This window comes from Mixophyes fleayi, chromosome 11 (assembly GCF_038048845.1).
Source record: "Mixophyes fleayi isolate aMixFle1 chromosome 11, aMixFle1.hap1, whole genome shotgun sequence".
Classification (NCBI taxonomy): Eukaryota; Metazoa; Chordata; class Amphibia; order Anura; family Limnodynastidae; genus Mixophyes; species Mixophyes fleayi.
The window spans coordinates 48,432,175-48,452,615 of record NC_134412.1 but is presented as its reverse complement, the minus strand read 5'-3'; the positions used below and the strand labels follow the sequence as shown (position 1 = coordinate 48,452,615).

The following is a 20,441-nucleotide window of genomic DNA, read 5'->3' as shown; positions in this document are numbered from 1 at the left end:
TGTTCTCTGACAAACTCCTTTCTCACAGGTACAAAGAAACTATTATGGTTGTCTTCTCTTACTGTATCCTTATGACTCCTGGTAACAGGGAATATTCACTATTGCCTGACTGCTTCAGGCTGTAGACTCAGCCCGGTAGGACAGCTATATCTTCCTCCTCTGGTTTCTCCTCAGCATGCAGCCTCCATTAACTGGTTTCCATCTGGCAGTCAGCTGGCTGTCACCACGGCAACACTAATGTTTTTTTTTTAGGTGACTCTCACAGGACTCTCAGCAGGTCACATGGTCACAGCCCACAATCACAGTTGTCCATGTACTCTCAGGTTGCATAGTTTTCTCACCTTACTTAAGTGGTACCACCATTCCTGATATATACAGAGAGTGAAATAAGTATTGAACACATCAACATTTTTCTCAGCAAATATATATTTAATGTGGCTATTGTAATGAAATTTACAGCAAGTGTCAGCAACTTGCAATCCACACATACAAGGAAATCAAACCATAGATGTCCATAATTTAAGTTTTGTGTAATAATGTGAAATGACGCAGGGAAAAAGTATTGAACACCAAGACACCAGCTGAAATCTAGCAGTAATTAGAGAGCAATCCTACTAGCTGGTTTAGCCACAATTGATGGCCTATAAAAAGGTGTCTCATTAAGAAGGTGTCACACAAGAAACATCTCATGATGGGTAAAAGCAAAGAGCTCTCTCAAGACCTTCACTACCTTATTGTTGCAAAACATACTGATGGCATTGGTTACAAATGGATCTCTAAACTGCTGAACGTTCCAGTGAGCACTGTTGGGGCAATAATCTAGAAGTGGAAAAAACATAATTTCACCATAAACCGGCCACGACCAGGTGCACCTCGCAAGAATTATGACAGAAGAGTGAAAAATATTATCAGACGAGTTGTCCAAGAACCAAGGACCACTTGTAAAGAGCATCAGAAAGACCTGAAATTAGCAGGTACAACTGTTTCAAAGAAAACAACACCATGGCCTGTACGCACACTACCACCCAAGACTCCTTGACTGAAGAAAAAACATGTTGAAGTTCATTTAAAATTTGCTGCACAACATTTGGACAAGCCTGTGAAATACTGGGAGAATATAGTGTGGTCAGATGAGAGCAGAAATGGCACTGCACATCACCCCAAAAACACCATGCCAACACTGAAGTTTGGAGGTGGGATCATCATGGTGTGGGACTGTTTTTCTGTACACGGTACTGGCATACTGCATATGGTTGAAGGAAGAATGAAAAGAAAAATGTACTGAGACATTCTTGATAAAAATCTGCTGCCATCTACCAGGATGCTGAAGATGAAATGGGGGTGGACATTTCAGCAAGACAATGATCCCAAACAAGATCACCTGCATCACCACTTGGTTACATGAGGCCCGCCGGCTCCGGATCAACTTCCAGGTAAATCTTGCCTGCAGTCACCAGGGGGTGTGACTGCAAGAATGCTCCAGAGGGGGTTTTTTCCAAATAATAAACTGAGCTGATGTTTGCTTAGGCTGCAAACTACATCCAATATTTAACTCTTGAGTGTCAAATAAAATATTTGTAATATATGAATTATTGAAAAAAATAATATTACAGATTTAAATATTATTAGTTAAACAAATCTATGTGATGTTAAATACTTTTGTGTCAAAAAAGACAAAAGTATTATAGGAGTGATACCTTTATTGGCTAACCAAGAAAATTATTGTTATAGTTGCTAGCTTTAAGAGCACAGAGGCCCCTTCATCAGACAACTTTACAAAAAAGAATGACTAAGAAACAGGCACAACATTTAAGAGCTGTTACATCAATAAATTTGTACAGGGGGGACGGAATATATCATTAAGATAAGTTAAAGTAATAAAAGTGAAGTTTTCATTACGGATGGAAGTGTAAAGTCCTATGAGTTCAGAGATCTGGAGTCACTTTGCTGTGTGTTGTGAAGTGTGTCCAAGTAGTAGGTCATAAATCCAGGTGTTAGATTGAGCCCTTGTATCAATGACTGGAATGTTCTTAACAGCTTAAATTCCCAGATTTTTCTCTCCCTCTCATTTTTAAAAAAGACCTTTCAGTATTAGGACTTTTAAATCTGTCATACTGTGTTCTGGTCCAGAGAAGTGTTTACCTACGGGGGTGTCCAGACTTTTCTTTATTGTGTGTCTGTGTAGATTCATCCTGGATTGTAGTTTTTGCTTGGCCTCTCCAATATAAATTCTCACAGAACACATTGTACACTGTATCATGTTCACCACATTGGAGGATGTACATGAGAATGTGTCAGTGATTTTATAGTCCCGTTGTGTGTTGGGTATGTGGACTGATTTTGTTGGTAGGGCATGGGTGCAGGTTTTGCATTTTTTGTTTTTGCAAGGGAAGGTGCCAGTCTCTGATGGTGATGAGAGGGCACTTCTAACAAAGAGATTTCTTAAATTTAGAGGCTGTTTGTATGAATGGAGAGGTAAATCTGGAAATATTTCCTTCCGTCTATTTTCTGAAATATGGGTTGAAGGTCAGCAGCAATTTTCCCCAAGATGTTCATGTGGGAATTGTAAGTGACCTCTAGGGGCACCCTGCTGTTAACCGCCTTCTGTTTGTAATCCAGGAAGCTACTCATTGGGATCCTTGTGGATCTGTTCATCTATAACTATTGGATGGTATCCTTGTTGTAGGAATGTATTTCTCAGTGATAACAGGTGCTGTTTTCTGTCTTCACTGTCTGAACAAATCTGAATGCATCTCAGAGCTTGGCTTTAAATGATGGACTTCTTTATGTGTCCTGGGTGAAAGCTGTTCCATCTCAAATATGCTGGACGGCCTGTAGGTTTATGATAGACTGATGCTTGTATTGTATTGTTTTTTTTGTATAGGGTCAGGAAATGTATCTGAGATTGTGAGTAGTTAAGAGTGAGTCTAATGATTGGCTGAAATCTGTTAAAGTTACTTTCCATAAAAACTTAAACGAATTTCACCCAACCATTAGACTCACTCATAACTACTTAGCCGATAAAGGTATCACTCCTATAATACTTTTGTCTTTTTTGAGACGAAAGTATTTAACATCACATAGATTTTTGTGGCTAACACGGTACTGCAATAATAAATTTTAAAAATATTTTTTTTGCTACACATCTAGTTATTTAAATAAAACTGTCCTGGAAAAACAGAACATATGGGGTCCCCATGTATGAAGAACAACGTTATTAATTTAGGGATTTTTCACCAACATTTCTCAAAGTTGCAAAGTCTGCACTAAAACAAAAACAACAAATCAGACATTTGTTTTCATTGTCTGACGTCCACTAGAGAGATAGAAAATAACAATCAAATAGCATTTAATTTTTATGGTTTGAGTGCAGATTTGTACAGTGCTGCGGAATTAGTGGTTCTATATAAATAAATGATTATGATGATTTAAATCTCTAAGTGATGTTTGTAAATAACCCTCACCATCTAGCATACTTGCCAACTCTCCCGTAATGTGCAGGACATTCCTGTATTCCAACCAGGTCTACTGGACTCTCAGGACAGCAGGCCTTTCCCATGCATCTTGGGCAGGATGGGGGCCTCAATGACGCAATTTGCAGTGAATCACGTCCTTTTGCCCCCTCCCTAATAGACAAATAATGCTTTTGCATCATTGTGTCCTGGTGGCGAGGCCAAAATGATGTGATTTGCCCCCTTCCACCCTCTCACTCCCACCATGAAGGGCAACACTGCAAAGTTGGTAAGTATGCCCTTTAGTGGTACCTCCCTCACAGCAAGTTTTCTGAATTTATAGTCTGAAAAGTTTTAATTTTTGCTATAATGTTTTTGCTATAATATAATATTTTTGCTATAATATGTATTTATTATGATTACATTAAAGCAGAGTTTAAAAAATTAACTTATTTTTAATCCCTTTTTTTCGGATTCCTTTTCTTAGAGAAATTTGCCTGGTGGTGCTATTACTTTGCTTATACAAATTAAGATTTAAAGCTGTAACTTTAGGACTTTTGTTGAGTTTGAATGCAATAGTAAAAGCTAGTCTGTAAAATATAAAGACAAAAGTTACGATGGACCATGAATGCAAAAGAGTAGTATTTTACATGACCTGCAGTGTATTTCAGAGCAGTTTCTCCCTAAAATGATTGTTTAAAGAAAAACAACGACTGATTTAAAATGTATTTGTTTGAAGCCTGTACAGAAAAAACGTAAGCATTACATGGTTCAATTGCTTTGTTTTTCTTGTTCTATCTATTGTTACACCCTGTTGGTCTTTTATTCACCCAGTGACACAGCCTATTGCAGAACAATCATTTCCAAAACAAAGCTCAAAGCCAGAAGACATATTTCAGTTAAATATTGTCACTCATACATATATTTTTACCTTGTGCCTTCCTTTCTCAGGAGTACCCTCTAGCCCTTTCCCATACATATGGTAAGTTAAGGATTTTCTTGCCCCAGAGAACTAATAGGAAGAAAAAAAATAGATCCTTAAAACAGAGACACTGCTGTGTGTGCAATGTATGTCATTGCAAAATCACAAATTGCAATTTGCGAAATCACAAGTTGAGCTTTTTTCAAAGTCAAATGTATTCATATTTTATAATTCAATAAGAAATCAAAAACTATAGCTCACCCTATCAATTTGTTCTGGAAAAGTTTACACTGTTGGGTATACAGGGCAAAACTTACACTATAGGCTCCAAGTCTTTGACACCTGAACCCCCATAGCTAGCTACACCCAACATTACTGAACCCTGGTAGTCCTATCTAATATATATATATATATATATATATATAAATATATATATATATATATATATATATATCTGTGGCATCAAACATCACTGAGCATCACATATGATTATTAAGTACCACACAGAAGTGTAAAGGTAACAGGGAAATACATTTTGGATGCAAATGTTTTATAAATTGTATATAGGGGTGGATGACACCAGATGGCACACAGTTTATCAAAGGAGATGGATGGAGAGCGGATATATTTATGGAGTAATGTTTGAATAGTGTGATCAAAGACAGTTCAGTTCATTTACAAACCAAAGACTGAGGAGGTGCCTTTTATATGTATAATCTGAAGCTTACAAATAGAAACACACCCCTCTTCCAATTTTTGACATCTTCATATATGATTTTCTAAGATTTGGTTGATTCCTTGATGTTTGACAAATGCACATTTAAACAATGTGAAAAATGTACCTCTTGTTAACGCCAGCTTTTAGAACAGCCCCAAAATTAGTTACAACTGTACATTTTTTATCTCCTAAAATACTAATTGCTTAGGCCTCATTTATGACTATAATTCCACCTACTTTAAATACTATAGTTTTGAAATTATAAGTATCAACAGCCTAACCTTTTTTAAAATTGTCCTAAACAACCAGAAAAGCACATCAGTGACGTATCTACCATGGGTGCAGGGTGTGCAATGAACCCAAGTCCTTGAGTTGGGAGCCCTGTACCAGTCCTGTGAAGTGTGGGCCCACCCTGCACCCATGGGTTGGCCATTTTGACAACTTTTGTCCTTGGCTGTCTGAGCCTATCCCCGCCACTGGACTGAGAGCATTCCGAGAGTGAAGAGTTCACTGTGCAGTGCAAAAGGCTACTGGACCCAAAAGATGCAGTCATTTGGTATGCAGGTATGCGGTTTACAATGACCTGAGAATCTAAATTCAAAGGACAGTCCCAGCCTGGCACACAGGTTAGCCTTGGGATGATGGATAACACATCTATAAGACTTAGTAATAAATTCAAAGTACCTGCCTTGAGAAGGACACCAAATGTTTAGAGGCTCTACTTAAAATAGAAGTATGTTACACTATATTTAGCAATGCAGTCATCTGATTAATATAATTTACAACAAGGTACATTCATTGTCAGCACATTTGTATAATAAAAAGCCATTTTAAAAATGAACTCATCGAAAATCATTCAGATTCGCCTAAATTTTATTTGTTGCTTGTTGGCGTCTACTCTCGTGGCCGTGGGCTGGCCTCCCGGGTGTGGCATGTACCGCTGGTACAAGGGCCCGTTCCTCAAAGGCATTGCATCTTTATATTTTAACCCCACAGAATCAGTGCTTGCGAATGGCTGCTCTGCCCTCCCTATTTCAATTAACAATGACACTAGGCAGGGCTGTCCTTTGTCACCCCTACTTTTGCTCTGTTGATGGAGGTACTGGCAGCCAACATACGTAACAATCCTAACATTTCAGGTATCCCAGTCGGTTCACAGTCCCATAAACTAGCGCTTTATGCGGATGACATCCTCCTTACGGTCACAAAACCCCATGTTATGATTCTTTCTTTGTTAAATGAGATCAAAGGTTAGGGCTTCTTGTCAATTTTTAAGTTGAATTCCGACACAACTGAAGCTCTCAACAAATGAACCTGCTTCCCAGGCTCCTTTACCTGTTCCAAGCTTTACCAGTGCAGGTCCCTACTGCTACCCTCAAAGATATTCAATCAAGTATTTCCCAATCTATTTGGTCTGGGAGACGTCCACGAGTCCACCAGAAATCTCTCTTTAGACAGTCTAAAAATGGAGGCATAGATCTCCCTGTCTACATAAATATTATTTAGCTACTCACCTTACCCAGGCTGTCAGGCACATGCTGATCTACATACTAGGTTGTGGATAGCTGGAAAAAGCGGACTTATTGCACATGACATCACCTTGCGCCTTGTTCTGGCTAGACTCCAAAGACCTGCCCTCTTCACTTCTCCTGTCACCCACAATTCGAGTCTTCCTCTCTGTTTAGAAATATTGTGTCAGTACATGCAAGCTAATAAGACAATATGAAAAGAATGATTCCCATTTGGCATAATCCATTTTTTGTCCAGGTCTTTATGCAAAGGCCTTTTCTGATTGGACTAAACACAATTTTAAATTTCTTCCAGACATAATTCCTGTGGACTTTTTCCCGGATTTCTCTGAGCTTTGTGATCGCCATCTATACAATAATCAAATTAACCCACGTACCACTTATCATTCGTTTCCACTAGAATCTTTTTGTCTTCGCATGTGCTCTTCCAAAGGCCTCATATCCATGTTTTACTCACTGTTGTTACAACACAACTCACCAGCTAAACAATCTCAAGTTGGGAGATGGATATAGGTGAGTGTATGGACTCAGAGTAATGCTCTCACATTCGTGAAGCTGTCACCAAATCCTCCATATGTTCCCGGATGCCTCCTCTTTTGGTGGTATTTAATACCTTCCAAACTTAATGCAATCTATTCTTCATCCTCAGATCTTTGCTGGCGAAATTGTGGTCAATGAGACATCCTCTCCTGTGTTTGGTGGAGCTGCCCTAAAATTGAACCCTTTTTACGCTGTCAGATCTTACTCATAAGATTCGTCAGATGCGTATGCCTGCAAATCTCTCCTTTTTTTCTTCTGCCTCATCTTCCTGCAGAGACTTATAAATTGATTTGGAAACTCTCTGGCCATATTTTTACAGCCGCTAAATGCCCGATTGGCCAGAATTGTAAAAAGCTTGACCCTTCCACAATTTTAGCCTTGATTAATAACATTTGGCAGATTTACAATTTAGAACATAACACCAGCATAATACATGACCACCCCAATCAATTTTTGTCTGTTTGGCAAGCTTGGACTGACTACTTTGATATATAAATCCCTCTTCTCTTATAGTATCTAATGTAAGCACGTTTTGTAAACTCATCATGTCCCTTCATCCTTATATCCTACCCTCCTTTATTTTCTCCTTACCTCTTCCACTTTATCCCTTTACTAAAATCCTGTCATATTCCTTTCCCGTTTTCTCTTCTTTCCCTCGATCTGTTATTCTTCAGTGCACCATGGCACCGCCCTGAACTTATTTGGTTTGATACACTCAATCTTCTTAAGATCTACTGTGATGTTTTGATATATGCATATCTATATATGTGAATATAATTTTCAACAGTGTACACATCCCTCCTTCATGATCTTCCATTCTTTTATTTTGTCCCTTCCCCCTTTATTTACATGTTATTTAAAATTTCAATAAAATATTATTTAAGAAAAAAAAAATCATTAAATTCAGATAATGCTATTTAAAATTCCACACAATGGACATATTTGACATCAAATTACCATGCTGAATATAGTTTGTAGCTTGTTGCTGCAATGCATTTTCCCACTAGACACGAACTCAGGTTTCCATTTAGATACAATATGCTGCTTAATATATGTGCATTTTACTGTGTTAGAACAAATATAATCCTGCTACATCTCAATCCCACAATATATTCTGGTTTTGAATTATAACCTTTAGATTCTGATACTAGTGTGATTTGCATTCTAGCACATTCTACTTGTCAAGCACAAACTGCCTCCCGGCCACAGCAACCGATCCAAGGCTTGGACCAGCACCATTAAGGATCTGAGAACCCCTTTCTCGCTCACCACCACTATGAATGATAGAGAGAGAGAGGGTAAGATAAATGTATCATCCGTCAGTTTTGTAAGATCACAGATTTTCTGCGATTTTGCCAAAGGATTTAAAACAGCAATTACCCCAAGGACTTGGAACTCAGCAGATTACTACAGTCCATTTTAAAGAACTACTGATAACTGGATAAAATTCCTTATTGTGATGTAGTCTTTCGGCTAAATGTATCATCCATCGGTTGTGTAAAATTAACCATTTTACGGCAATTTTACCAGCGGGATATAAAAAGACAATGTTATCTAAGACAAAACCTGTGGTTTCCTTATATTTTCTTCATATCAACAGACAGATCAACCACAACATTAAAATCACTGACATGTGAGTGAATAACATTGATCATCTCGGGTGAGATATATTAGGCAGCAAGTGAACAGTCAGAAATTGAAGTTGATGTGTTGGAAGCAGGAAACGTGCAAATGTGAGGATCTGAGCTACTTTGACAAGGGCCAAATTGTGATGGCTAGTCGACTGGGTCAGAGCATCTCCAAAAACAGCTGGTCTTGTGGGGTGTTCTCAGTATGCAGTGGTTAGTACCTACCAAAAGTGGTTGAAGGGATGACAGCCAATGAACCGGAGATGGGGTCATGGGTGTCCAAGGCTTACAGAGGCACGTGGGGCGCGAAAGCTAATACAATCCCATATAGCCGCAGACCAGTTAGAGTGCCCATGCTGATCCCTGTCCAACACTGAAAGCACCTAAAATGGACATGAGTGGCAGAACTGGACTATGAAACAATGGAAGAAGGTGGCCTGGTCTGATGAATCATTATTTCTTTTACATTATATGGATGGCCGGATGCACAATGGGAAGAAGGCAAGCCGGCGGAAGTAGTGTCATGCTCCGGGCAATGTTCTGCTGGGAAACCTTGGGTCCTGGCATTCATTTGGATGTTACTTTCACACATACCCACCTACCTAAACATTGTTGCAGACCAAGTACACCCTTTCATGGCTACCGTATTTCCTGATGGCAGTGGCCTCTTTCAGCAGGATAATCCTCCCTGTCACACTGCAAAAATTGTTCTGGAATGGTATGAGGAACATAACAAAGAGTTCAATATATTAACTTGGCCTTCAAATTCCCCAGATCTCAATCCGATCAAACGTCTGTGGGGTGTGACGGAAAAACAAGTCAGAGCCACAGGACTTAAAGGATCTGCTGCTAATGTATTGGTGCCAGGTAGCACAGGAAACCTTCACAGGTCTTGTGGAGCCCGTGCCTCGATGGGTCAGAGCTGTTTTGGTGGCACTAGGTGGACCTACATAAATGGCTTAAATGTTGTGGCTGATCGGTGTATATTTTTTCATGCCATATTTTTACTCTTTTCTTTTTACATTTTATATGTCATTTATTTTGATATCAAGATTAAACATCCTTTAAACATACATGATGTGGCCACACCCCCATGAAGCATGATCATGTCCCCTTCTAGTGCTTCAGAGTGGCACGTGTAATCTCTCCCTCTGTCCCAATTCTTCATTAAGAAAATGGGAGGTTTGCATATGAACAAGGAGGGGGTGCCTGCACGTATATATTGAAGCTCACATATAGTGTAGCGGTATACAAACAACGCTGCTCACTACCACATAACCTCTTGAAATCAGGGAATTCAAATTAACTGCATTTACTCTATAAATTGAATTCTCTGATGTCAGAGCAATGATGTCAGAGAGGCAGCTCAAACTGGCACAAATGGAATTCTACACTAGCAGTTTCAAACCCTTGATGCTGAGTGGCATTTTGAATTTTTATTTACAATGCTTTATCTGTACATATCAAAATACCTCAATGAAATGTTCCTATTGATGCAATATGCACATACAATAGTGTGAGGGGTTAGATTACTAAAAGCTTGTGCGACCCAAAAGACTCTGCAGATCTGTTAAACTCCTCCAAACATGATCAATGTTCATCCCTTCTAGCTCATTAGAATGAGAATCTTAAATATCATGTCTCGCAAAAAGTTTTAATTTGTGCTCAGAAGCACGTATTCATTATGGAACTTTCCAATCTGCTGTCTGTCTGTCCAGCTCCACTCAATATAAGAAGCACAAATGTGCTCTACTCTCAATCACTCAATCTATGCCATCTTGCAGCACTAAATTGTGCAAAAAAACAGCACGTCTTTACAAACCAAAAAAAAAAAAGCTCTGCTCCTTTGCATTTTTTTCTGAATCATAAATTACCTCTACTAGGTAAGTAATTTAAACTTGTGATATGTGTATAAATATGTAAATAAAGCTATTTTGAAAAAAAAAGGTTGCGTATTAATAGGAAACAGAGATATCCCAGTAGTACAAGATGCAGAGCACAAATTGCTTTAGCAGGTTGTAACAGGAGAGTGGTTTGGACCTTATCTATCTCAGAAGCTTTCTTCATTTGCATGTGCTGATCTTAGTGTATGCTAACCAGTATGGAACGGTATTAACCCAGTCCTAGGTACCAGTGGCGGATCCAGGGGGGGGGCGATCGCCCCCCATAGCAGGGGCTTGCTGCCGACAGCTGCACACTGTGCAGGTCCGTTCAGCAGTGACAGTGTGCTGCCCGGCTGCTCTGATTGTGTTTTAAACACAATCAGAGCAGCGGGACAGCACACTTTCACTGCTGAACGGACCTGCACATATGGTCGAAATGGTTTTTGGGATGTATCAGGAGTTTTGAAATGTGTTGCCAGTTACAACCTGTTCTTTTTAAGCATGATGCCAGAGTACTGCACGCAATCTTAGATCAAAAGTATCTTTGAAGAGGTCAAATTCCACTGGTGATGTGTCCATGCTACAATTTTTAGTTCTTTCTCTCAGAATGATGTGATAACCTTCCAAGGAAAGTTTAATCGAAGGGTCATTGATGTTTATTAGTTTTGAGCTCCAAAAATCTGGCTGCTAATGGTTAGCTGTTTAATATTTCCTGAAATATTTTCAATAGTTGAGAGGATGAATACCCCAAGTTAATGCATACTTTGGCTTTATTGTTCTGGACAAAGAAGCCTCTTGCCGTAACCGTAGGTACAATCTGTGGAAGAAAATGACTGGGAAAACAAATGTGAGAAATTCCAAAACTGAAGCTAACCTGTTTTGCAGAGAAAGTCACTTTTGTTGACCAATTTGTAAACTTCTGTAATAGGCGTCTGTGACTGGATCACGTTTTAATAACTTTTGTTAAAAATTTATTTAAAGCAAATAGCGCAGGGCACTTATTTATGTAATTGCACGTGCACTTATTTTTTTATATTTTGAGATAGGAAATCGTTATTTCTGATACCAGGGGAAGAAATTTGTCTCTTGTTTAACCTTGCTATAGGATATGACTATTTCTGATGTATATATCTGATACAATGAGCCTGTGTTTACCAAGCCTTTTGTGTATTGTGATGTGGGAAAATAGCTTGTTTTTTTTTGTTGTTGTTCTGTGGAAATGGGTATTCGGCGACTTTCTGAAGTATTCATGCCAGTCAGACCTTTTGACTTGCTAGTGGGTCTCCTGCTTCTGAAATAAGATCCAGGAAATCAAAGCAAGGGTTTTAAGAATTTCATAGCTAAGTATAAATATTAGTGGTTTTGCAATGCATGTAAATCTATGTTTATGTAAATAGACTATATCCTGATGCTAAAAATAGCATGTTTCTGAACGATATAAATGCACTGACTTGTACACTGAAATGTATCATTCTGATGTTCCATCTGACCTGACCACTGATACCTTAAATCAGTGGGACTGTCCTTGTCAGGACACTTGAGCAATAAACATCAATCTGCTTCAAAGACCTGCTTGACAACTTCTTCAATATTGCTGAAATCCTGTGACCTGCCGATTAGACCCTAAATCTAATCCATTCTCCGGCTGATTCTGAGGTTTAGACCCAAGTTTTTCCAGTACTACCGCTCTGCCTGCTACCTGCAGCTCTGGTCAGTGTGATAGGCCAGGGAGGATCCATCCACAGAAACCCGGATTCATTGTAAGAGGTGCGGAGTTACCAGCCCAAGTGTACCAGCACAGGAGTACACTAGCAGTGACAGTTACTCAGAAGGAACATGGTTCTGAGCGCCATAAAGGAGTTCAGTGGTGGCAGCATTATCAGCCCCTCCTACTGCGGCAAGAGGGCGCTTTTGAGATAACGAAAGGGAACGGTGGCAAAGTAAGCCCAGCCGGTTCCCAGCAACAACAGACAGGGTGGCATAGGCGGCCCATCCTGTCACAGCGTCATACCAGGATTTTGTACTGTAGAGGGGAAAGCATTTCCATTGCCCCCAAGAAGCCTACCCTTGCCAAACATAGAGGTATTTTTGGCCCCTTGACTAAGTGGTTTAATAGATGATATCAAGGTTATGAGTGCCAAACTAGGTATATATTTTGTTCAAGTAAATTTATTGAAGAATGGTACAGATCAAGATACAAACAAAATTTTCTTTAATACAAAACTGTAACAAGTCTTCGGGATATTTTTAAATTATATTTATAATAATAAGTGTCACGAACATGCTCCTAGCTGCCGTGACTTCGGGGTGTTTGCTGTATGAGGTCACACACGATTTCTGCCCACAGTCTCTCTCACCTATCACACAGGTTCTAGACCTACGGAATCGCCCCCAAACACAGCGCTCTCACACCCCCAGACACTTCAAGGTTCAGCCACCACCTATTGGGTACGGGCAATAGGACCCCAATATACTGTCCCACACTGGCACACAGGCTTCTAGTTCTCCACAAACTAACAAGACCCACACCAGCACACATAGGGTTAACTCTTCACACCTCCAGACTGTTACACAAATATAAATACAAGCACACACAGCTTGTTAATCAAATGTATCAACAAATCACACACTGGCATTCCAAGGGTTAACATGGTCGAGCAATCTCTCTTCTAATAGGCTAATGAATTCTTTATAGTATCAAGGACGCAACTTATTAAATTGTAGATTTAATATACAAAAAGTACAGGGCATTTAGATATAAAGAAAAATAATGAATAAACAATTAATATATATGACATAACAAGCAAAAACAGTTTAAAATAAAAAGGATTACATTCAGATTTGCACTTACATGAATTGCATTCTGGCCAAGGGGAATTGGCTAAGAAGATGGACAGCTTATCAATGTAACTTGATTTCCCCAAAAGTCTGACAGTTTTTTCCTTCAGAACACAGATTTTTAAGCAAACTCAAATGGGACGGCATTCACAGGGGCAGTGTGAATGCTAATGTGGGGGCGGAAATGTCCCCTGGGTGTCGCCTCAGGTTTGTTCAAACTATTCCTAAGTTTTGACCTGTTGGTAATTCTTCACAGATATATCTCAGAGAAATAACAACCCCCGGTCATAATCTCCCGCACGTTTAAATACCAAATATGAAGAGATTACAACAATATCCAATCTCATCCTGAAATACATGTGACTATGGTTGTTCCCTGTGTAGTTGGTATCTATGTTTTAAGACCCTTGTGTGGTTTTTGCCCCTCAGTACAGAGTGGCATCCAGATTTCCCAAAAAATGAACTATGACAACATTTTCCTTTGAAGGTCATATTTCTATATACCTGTATAGGCTTTCACATGCTGCCTACCAGGATCTCCAGCTGTGATTGGCACCACAAAGTTTATTCAAGTGTCTAAAGCGAACATCCTGGAAGATGCTAAAAGTGGCAGGCTTATCTCCTCACACTGGGATGTAGAAAGCCATCAAACACAATTCCATCAGACTCTGCGTCTTTAACTTTTACATTAACTTATCAATGGATTCATTTGATACAACCTATTTACACTGCAGTTATGAATTATCCCTTATAAATAACTGCAAGCTCTCTATGTTCACGACAATAAGCAAAAAAAAAAAAAAAAAAAAAATATATATATATATATATATATATATATATATAAAAAGGGGGAGAGCATGAGGAGGGTAAAATGATAAGTAAGGGTATGAGGTACATTACATTAGAGAGTATGAAAAGTAGAAAGAGGTATTACTTGATATGCTATGATGGAGGCCTGGGGTTTGCTCAGCAGGGGATCTTGAAAGGAAGTAGAGTTTAAGGTTGGGTTGAGGAATATTTTGATTCAAGGCTCAAGGGGTAAAGGGTGCTCTAGAGGAACTTATGTAATAAAGCAAGCGGCTCAAATCTCATAAAATTTATGTAGTGAAAGGATGTTATTTTTTCCATGCACGCGGTATGCCAAAAGTACTTCTTAATGGCTGAGAAGGAAGCAGGGTTTGATTGCTTCTGATTTTTGGCAGTTAGCCCTTTAGATGCTACCAGTAAGTCGGAAACCAGTTTTTGGCTTTGCACATTAACATCTTGGGGCGGTTTAGAGAATGGAAGGTACCATGGGTCTTATGGTATCTTTAGCTCTAGCATTAAATTGTTAATGGAGTGTACCCTGTTCCAAAATGAAATTGCATGTGGACATGTCCTCCAGATATGAAACATTGACCACCTGTGGCCACATTCTAGCAATTGGGCCTAGCTGAAGGAACATTTTGAACAGCCTGTCGGGGTATAGTATAAGAGTGAGTTTATACCCTTCTTCAGTGGAGCTTTCAGATAGCTATCCTCAAATGGAGTTTTGTCTCATAGGGCATCTGCTGAGGGAAGAGACATAATGAAATGTTTAAACTGAAATAATTAAAAAAACAGAGATGTAAATCTGCTGAATGTTATACAAAGATGCCCAATGACTCCGGGTGGCCAAACGATTCTGATATCTGCCTATCTCCATAAGAACATTGTCAGGGTGAGGGCCCAAATAAAATGTTAAATTAATAGATATGAATGTATATAATTTTCCCCTCTGACAAAAGTGTTTAGAAAATATTTGTTCAGCCAGCTCTTAGGGATTCAATCAAAGGATTGTCCATTTCATTCTGCCTTGTCCCAGGCATACAGATTATGATACACAACTGTTTATTCTCTATAATCATATCATGTTTGTTTTTCTGACTGTATTGCATATATATTTTTTGTATGTCATTTATTATATGTTCTTTTTTATTATATCCAAATGCCCTGTACCTTTGTATATTGAATCTAAAATTTAACAAGTTTTGTCCTTGATACTCTAACTAATCCATTAGCATTTTATGAAGAATATTGCTTGACCATGTTAACCCTTTGAATACTGGTCTGTGAATTGTTAATCCATTTGACTAACAAGCATAGTGTGTGCCAGCGTGTACATTTATGTAACAGAGTTTTTATATGTTAACCTATTGATTGCTGGTGTGTGCATTGCTAACCCTTGTGTAACAAGCAGCATAGTGTGTGCCAGCTGATACTTTCGTATGACAGTAGCTTGGGATTCTATTGCCCTGATTCAATAGGTGGTGACAGATAATAGGTGTATATGGATGTTAGAGCACTGTTTGGGGGTGTCTCAGCAAATTTATAACCTGTGTGATAGGTTACTGCAAGACTGAGTGCTAGAATCGTGTGTACCCCATACAGTAAACATTCTAAGTCAGGGACGCTGGGAGCGCGTTCCTGATAAACATGTTTAATTTCTATACCTAAGAACCATCTGGTTTTACAAACAGGAATAAATAGCTGATCCATCCCTTCTGAGGGAGCAGGGGGCCAGATATTTTTCTCTGAGCTAGTGCCAACTCGAGAGTGTCATCTAATAGACTGTCGCAAATTTTTTGTGAAAGCGAACCCTGGAATCCAAATTCGGGAAGAAAGAGGGAGACCCTTTTTTGGCACAATTTAATACAATTTAATATTGTCTCTCATTGTGACAATGACCCACATACAGTGCTGTAATTCATATCATTTTCCATATGCATTGGCTATTCCAGAGGTATGTTTCCTAACAGGTCATCCTTTAGAGCTATGGAAGGTTGAATCTTTCTGACACTGCTTAGAAGCATGGGACAGTTCCAATAGCCTTTAGAACTGACCCTCTCTTCAAAAGGATTGTTTTTATATATTATTGCCCTTGATGTCTGAAAACGACTTCCTGGCTGTGTAACAGGCTTGGAGATCCTGTAGGAATTCTAATTCTAAGCAATCTGCGATTTCAAGGATGGGGTAATTCACTGCCAGTTTCTTTTTTATATTTTTACCCAATAGTGCTATTAGAGCTTAGACAATTGATGGGGTGCTTGAAAAAAGTTAGCTCATCTTCTTTTTTAAGAGGAGACATGAATGCTAAACAAACAAATATTTGAGAATTAGGTTCCATAGCTCAGCAGGTCTGATCACAAGCCTCATTTCCACCACCACTCTTCCCCCATTAGGGGTGCAGTTGCTGAGCAAAATTGATACGCTTCACTTCTCTGGAAGGCTTGCAATCACACCAGCTGTTGCTAGGTGGCAAGCCTCTCCTAGAACAAAGAAAACACTACTGCCTTTGCAATATTTTACATATGATAAATGTAACTACAAAAACATTTTGTGGTTTGTGACACTTGATTGTGTGTGACATTTGCAGTTTGTAACAATTGTTCCATATATCTGACTGATGTCATTGTGGCAGAGTCCTAAATATTTGCAATTGCAAGGGATAGACAACAGCATAGCTGTGTGCTCCCAGCACTCATTGATGGCAATGCAGTTTTTTTTTAATAATATGCTGTGAAAGACATCGCAACAGATAAAAAAAATTGCTGCATGCTTTGTCAGCAAGTAGAATTGTTAGTTTCTTATGGATTTGGGCTTCCATATTTTGGAAAAGGTTCCTCAGCAATTATTACTGGATCATTGATGTGACACTAAGGTTGAATATTTGTGGTGCCTTAAGTATAGCTTTGTGGATGGATGTACATCAGGGGTCCTCAAACTTTTTAAACAGGGGGCCAGTTCACTGTCCCTCAGACCGTTGGGGGGCCGGACTATTCAATTAATAGCCCAAAACCACCCCAGCATTAAATGAAAGGTCTTGTCACCTCACCTTAAATTAAATTAATAGAGCCCACTATTAAACAGTTTCACCATCAACCAACAAATAAAATAATAGCACCGACCATTAAATAATTAGCTCCGTCCCACAGTCCATCTTTAAATTAATAGCCTACTTCCCACCCAAATTACAGTAGAGACCCCCCCAGCAATAAATTCATAGCATTTATGTTAAATATACCTATTTCCTGCAACCATCACTGCCAGTAAATAATTCATATTCATATTTACATTCACCCCAAAAAATCCCCACATTCAAATTATACCATACCCCCATACCACCCAGGATTAAGTTAAAGGTCCCATCACCCCATCCTAAATTAACATCCCCACTATTAAATTAAATTGCCCCACCATCACCCACAAAAATAAAATAACACTTACTAAATAATTAGCACCAACCTACACTCCATCATTAAAATAATTGTCTACCTCACACCCACATTATATTAAGACCCCCCCCCCACTCACTTCCCTCACACATTATAGTAAAATAGCAGCCCCCCTTTCTGTCACATAGTATAATAGTATATAAGCCCCTTCTCTCACATAGTATAATAGTAGAGAAGCCCCCCATAGTTTAAGAGCACCCCACATAGTAAAATAGCATTGCAGCCCCCCACATAGTAAAATAGTATAACAGCCTCCCACATAGCAAAATAATAGTATAACAGCCCCTCACATAGCAAAATAATAGTATAACAGCCCCCACATAAAAAAATAATAGTGTAACAGCCCCCACATAACAAAATAATAGTGTAACAGCCCCCACATAGCAAAATAATATTGTAACAGCCCCCACATAGCAAAATAATAGTGTAACAGCCCCCACATAGCAAAATAATAGTATAACAGCCTCCCACATAGCAAATTAATAGTATAACAGCCCCCCACATAGCAAAATAATAGTATAACAGCCCCCACATAGTAAAATAATAGTATAACAGCCCCCCACATAGTAAAATAATAGTGTAACAGTCCCCACATAACAAAATAATAGTGTAACAGCCCCCACACAGCAAAAGAATAGTGTAACAGCCCCCACATAACAAAATAATAGTGTAACAGCCCCCACATAGTAAAATAATAGTGTAACAGCCCCCACATAACAAAATAATAGTGTAACAGCCCCCACATAGCAAAATAATAGTGTAACAGTCCCCCACATAGCAAAATATTAGTGTAACAGCCCCCCCCTCACACTTACACTTACCTTGTTGGAGTCATGCTCTATTGAAGTCTTCTCTGCTGCATCGCCGCGCACACATGGGACAGCACCTGTCACGTGGTGCTTGTCCCATGTGGCATTCTGCTTGAACGGGACTGGAGGAGGCCAAGTATGGGAGGAGGGGAGCCCTCTGATTCTTATTTTTACAAGTTTTTTTTTTTACTCCTCGCCGCGGCACCGGCCTCGTTCTGTCCCCTCCCCCCCCCCCTCGTTGGAAAATTCCGGTCAGCGCAATGACCAATCCGCCCCTGCCCGGCGGGCCACATAAATGGCCTCCGCGGGCCGCAGTTTGAGGACCCCTGATGTACATGAACATAATTTGGCTGGACAATGAGTCGAATACATGGGTTCTAGTATAGTAATTAGAAGATAAAAGAATAGTGTCTGTCTTAATGTGGACAAAGGCATTAAAAAGTAAAAAATAAAATAAAACAAATTAATTTGCAAACTTTTATTTGCAAATTTTTTGTTGTATAAAATTTAACCAACCCTCTAATAATTTATATATAAGGTATTCCTATGTATATAAAAAAAAGTTATCGTTTGTCCCTGCCTTTTCCTTTATAATGCTCAGAATTTAAAAGTATATGTTTACATAGTTTTGGTATTGGAGATAAAGTCCTGTGCTGCAAAGAAACAAAAACCTGTGTCAAAATGTAAACATTGGTTGGAAGGAAACCCTTGAGTCCTTAAAGGGTTAAGAACTAATTACCTTATTTGAACGTTTGTCATTTTAAGGATTCACTTTTGCTGATATAGACTACTACCATTAACTATGCTCTCCGAGCAATCAATCAGTGCATGAACAGTGCATCTATTTGCACTTACACAGATAAAACTCGTCACGCAAGGTTGGATTTGCTGTAAAAATGCACAAATTCATTTGTGTGAGAGGGAAATAGAGATTCATTCAGCAATACAAGAGGCTTTATGGAACAGCAATGCTTAATAAATGTGGAACCACCTACAATAAGAGCTGTGACTATTTCCAATGACAGATGAGGGATTTTTGGGGATTTATATAGACACTCACTAAAACTGACTCATATATTAGTCATACACACTAATACTCTTCAGATATACAATAATGTAATCACACAGAAGCAAGCACAAAGGCTCATTTAGCAATTCCAAAAAGTGGACATCCACTTCTTTGCTTGGGCAAGTGTACTGAAGTGCCCCGCTATCTGCTCCTTCTAGGCCTTGGAACTGCACTGTGAAAGGATGCTGCACCTAGTACTGACGGTTTGCTGATTCATTGGAAAAAGTACATGGCAAAAAACAGAAATGTCACTTCAAAATCTAATCAACAAACATTTCAGTAGCTTTATTTTTAATAGGCTAATTTCAACTTTGACATTTTTTATGTTAAAATAAAAATACTGCTTGGTTTCACTTAATTTCTGTCTTAATTTAATCATGAGTGTGAGAGGACATCAGAGCAGTGGTAGAAGTGACGTAGAAATGTCTTTTCTATAAATGTGCAACTGCAAAGTGCTTCAATTGAAATATAAGATGAGGTCCAGACTCCCCCACCTTAGAGAATAAAAAAATTAAACTCCTTTTGTGGATAGAAATAGGCTGTGCGCTCGCCTGTATCACACCGGGAACGCGCCCCTAAATGAACTAGGAGAAAATAGTTGCCTCTGGTGTAATATCACTCAATGCGCCTTCTCCACACTCTTATCTCATTTAACCCTTTCAGTGCCATAGACGTAAGATTAACGTTGATTCCTATGCAACACTTAGGGAGCCAATAGGCACTCATCACCATATCCATCTAAGCAGCCCCAGAGTAAAACTTTGTGATTCAGGAGGCAACTGGTTTACATGTAACTATTG

The 20,441-nt window shown here is 39.0% G+C and overlaps 1 protein-coding gene across 7 annotated transcripts in view; it reads left to right on the top strand.

Annotated features, from left to right (window-relative positions):
• NECTIN1 (nectin cell adhesion molecule 1) overlaps window positions 1-20,441 on the top strand; it is a 325,802-nt gene that overhangs the window by 83,857 nt on the left and 221,504 nt on the right. Inside the window, exon 6 of one of the 7 annotated variants that reach the window (XM_075190580.1) lies at window positions 8,330-8,489. The exons of the other annotated variants lie outside the window; for them this stretch is intronic. Within the exon in view, the coding sequence (XP_075046681.1) occupies window positions 8,330-8,403 (74 nt within the window). The 3' untranslated portion in view covers window positions 8,404-8,489. Of the gene's footprint in view, window positions 1-8,329; window positions 8,490-20,441 lie in introns of those variants that run through there. 7 annotated transcript variants of the gene reach the window in all.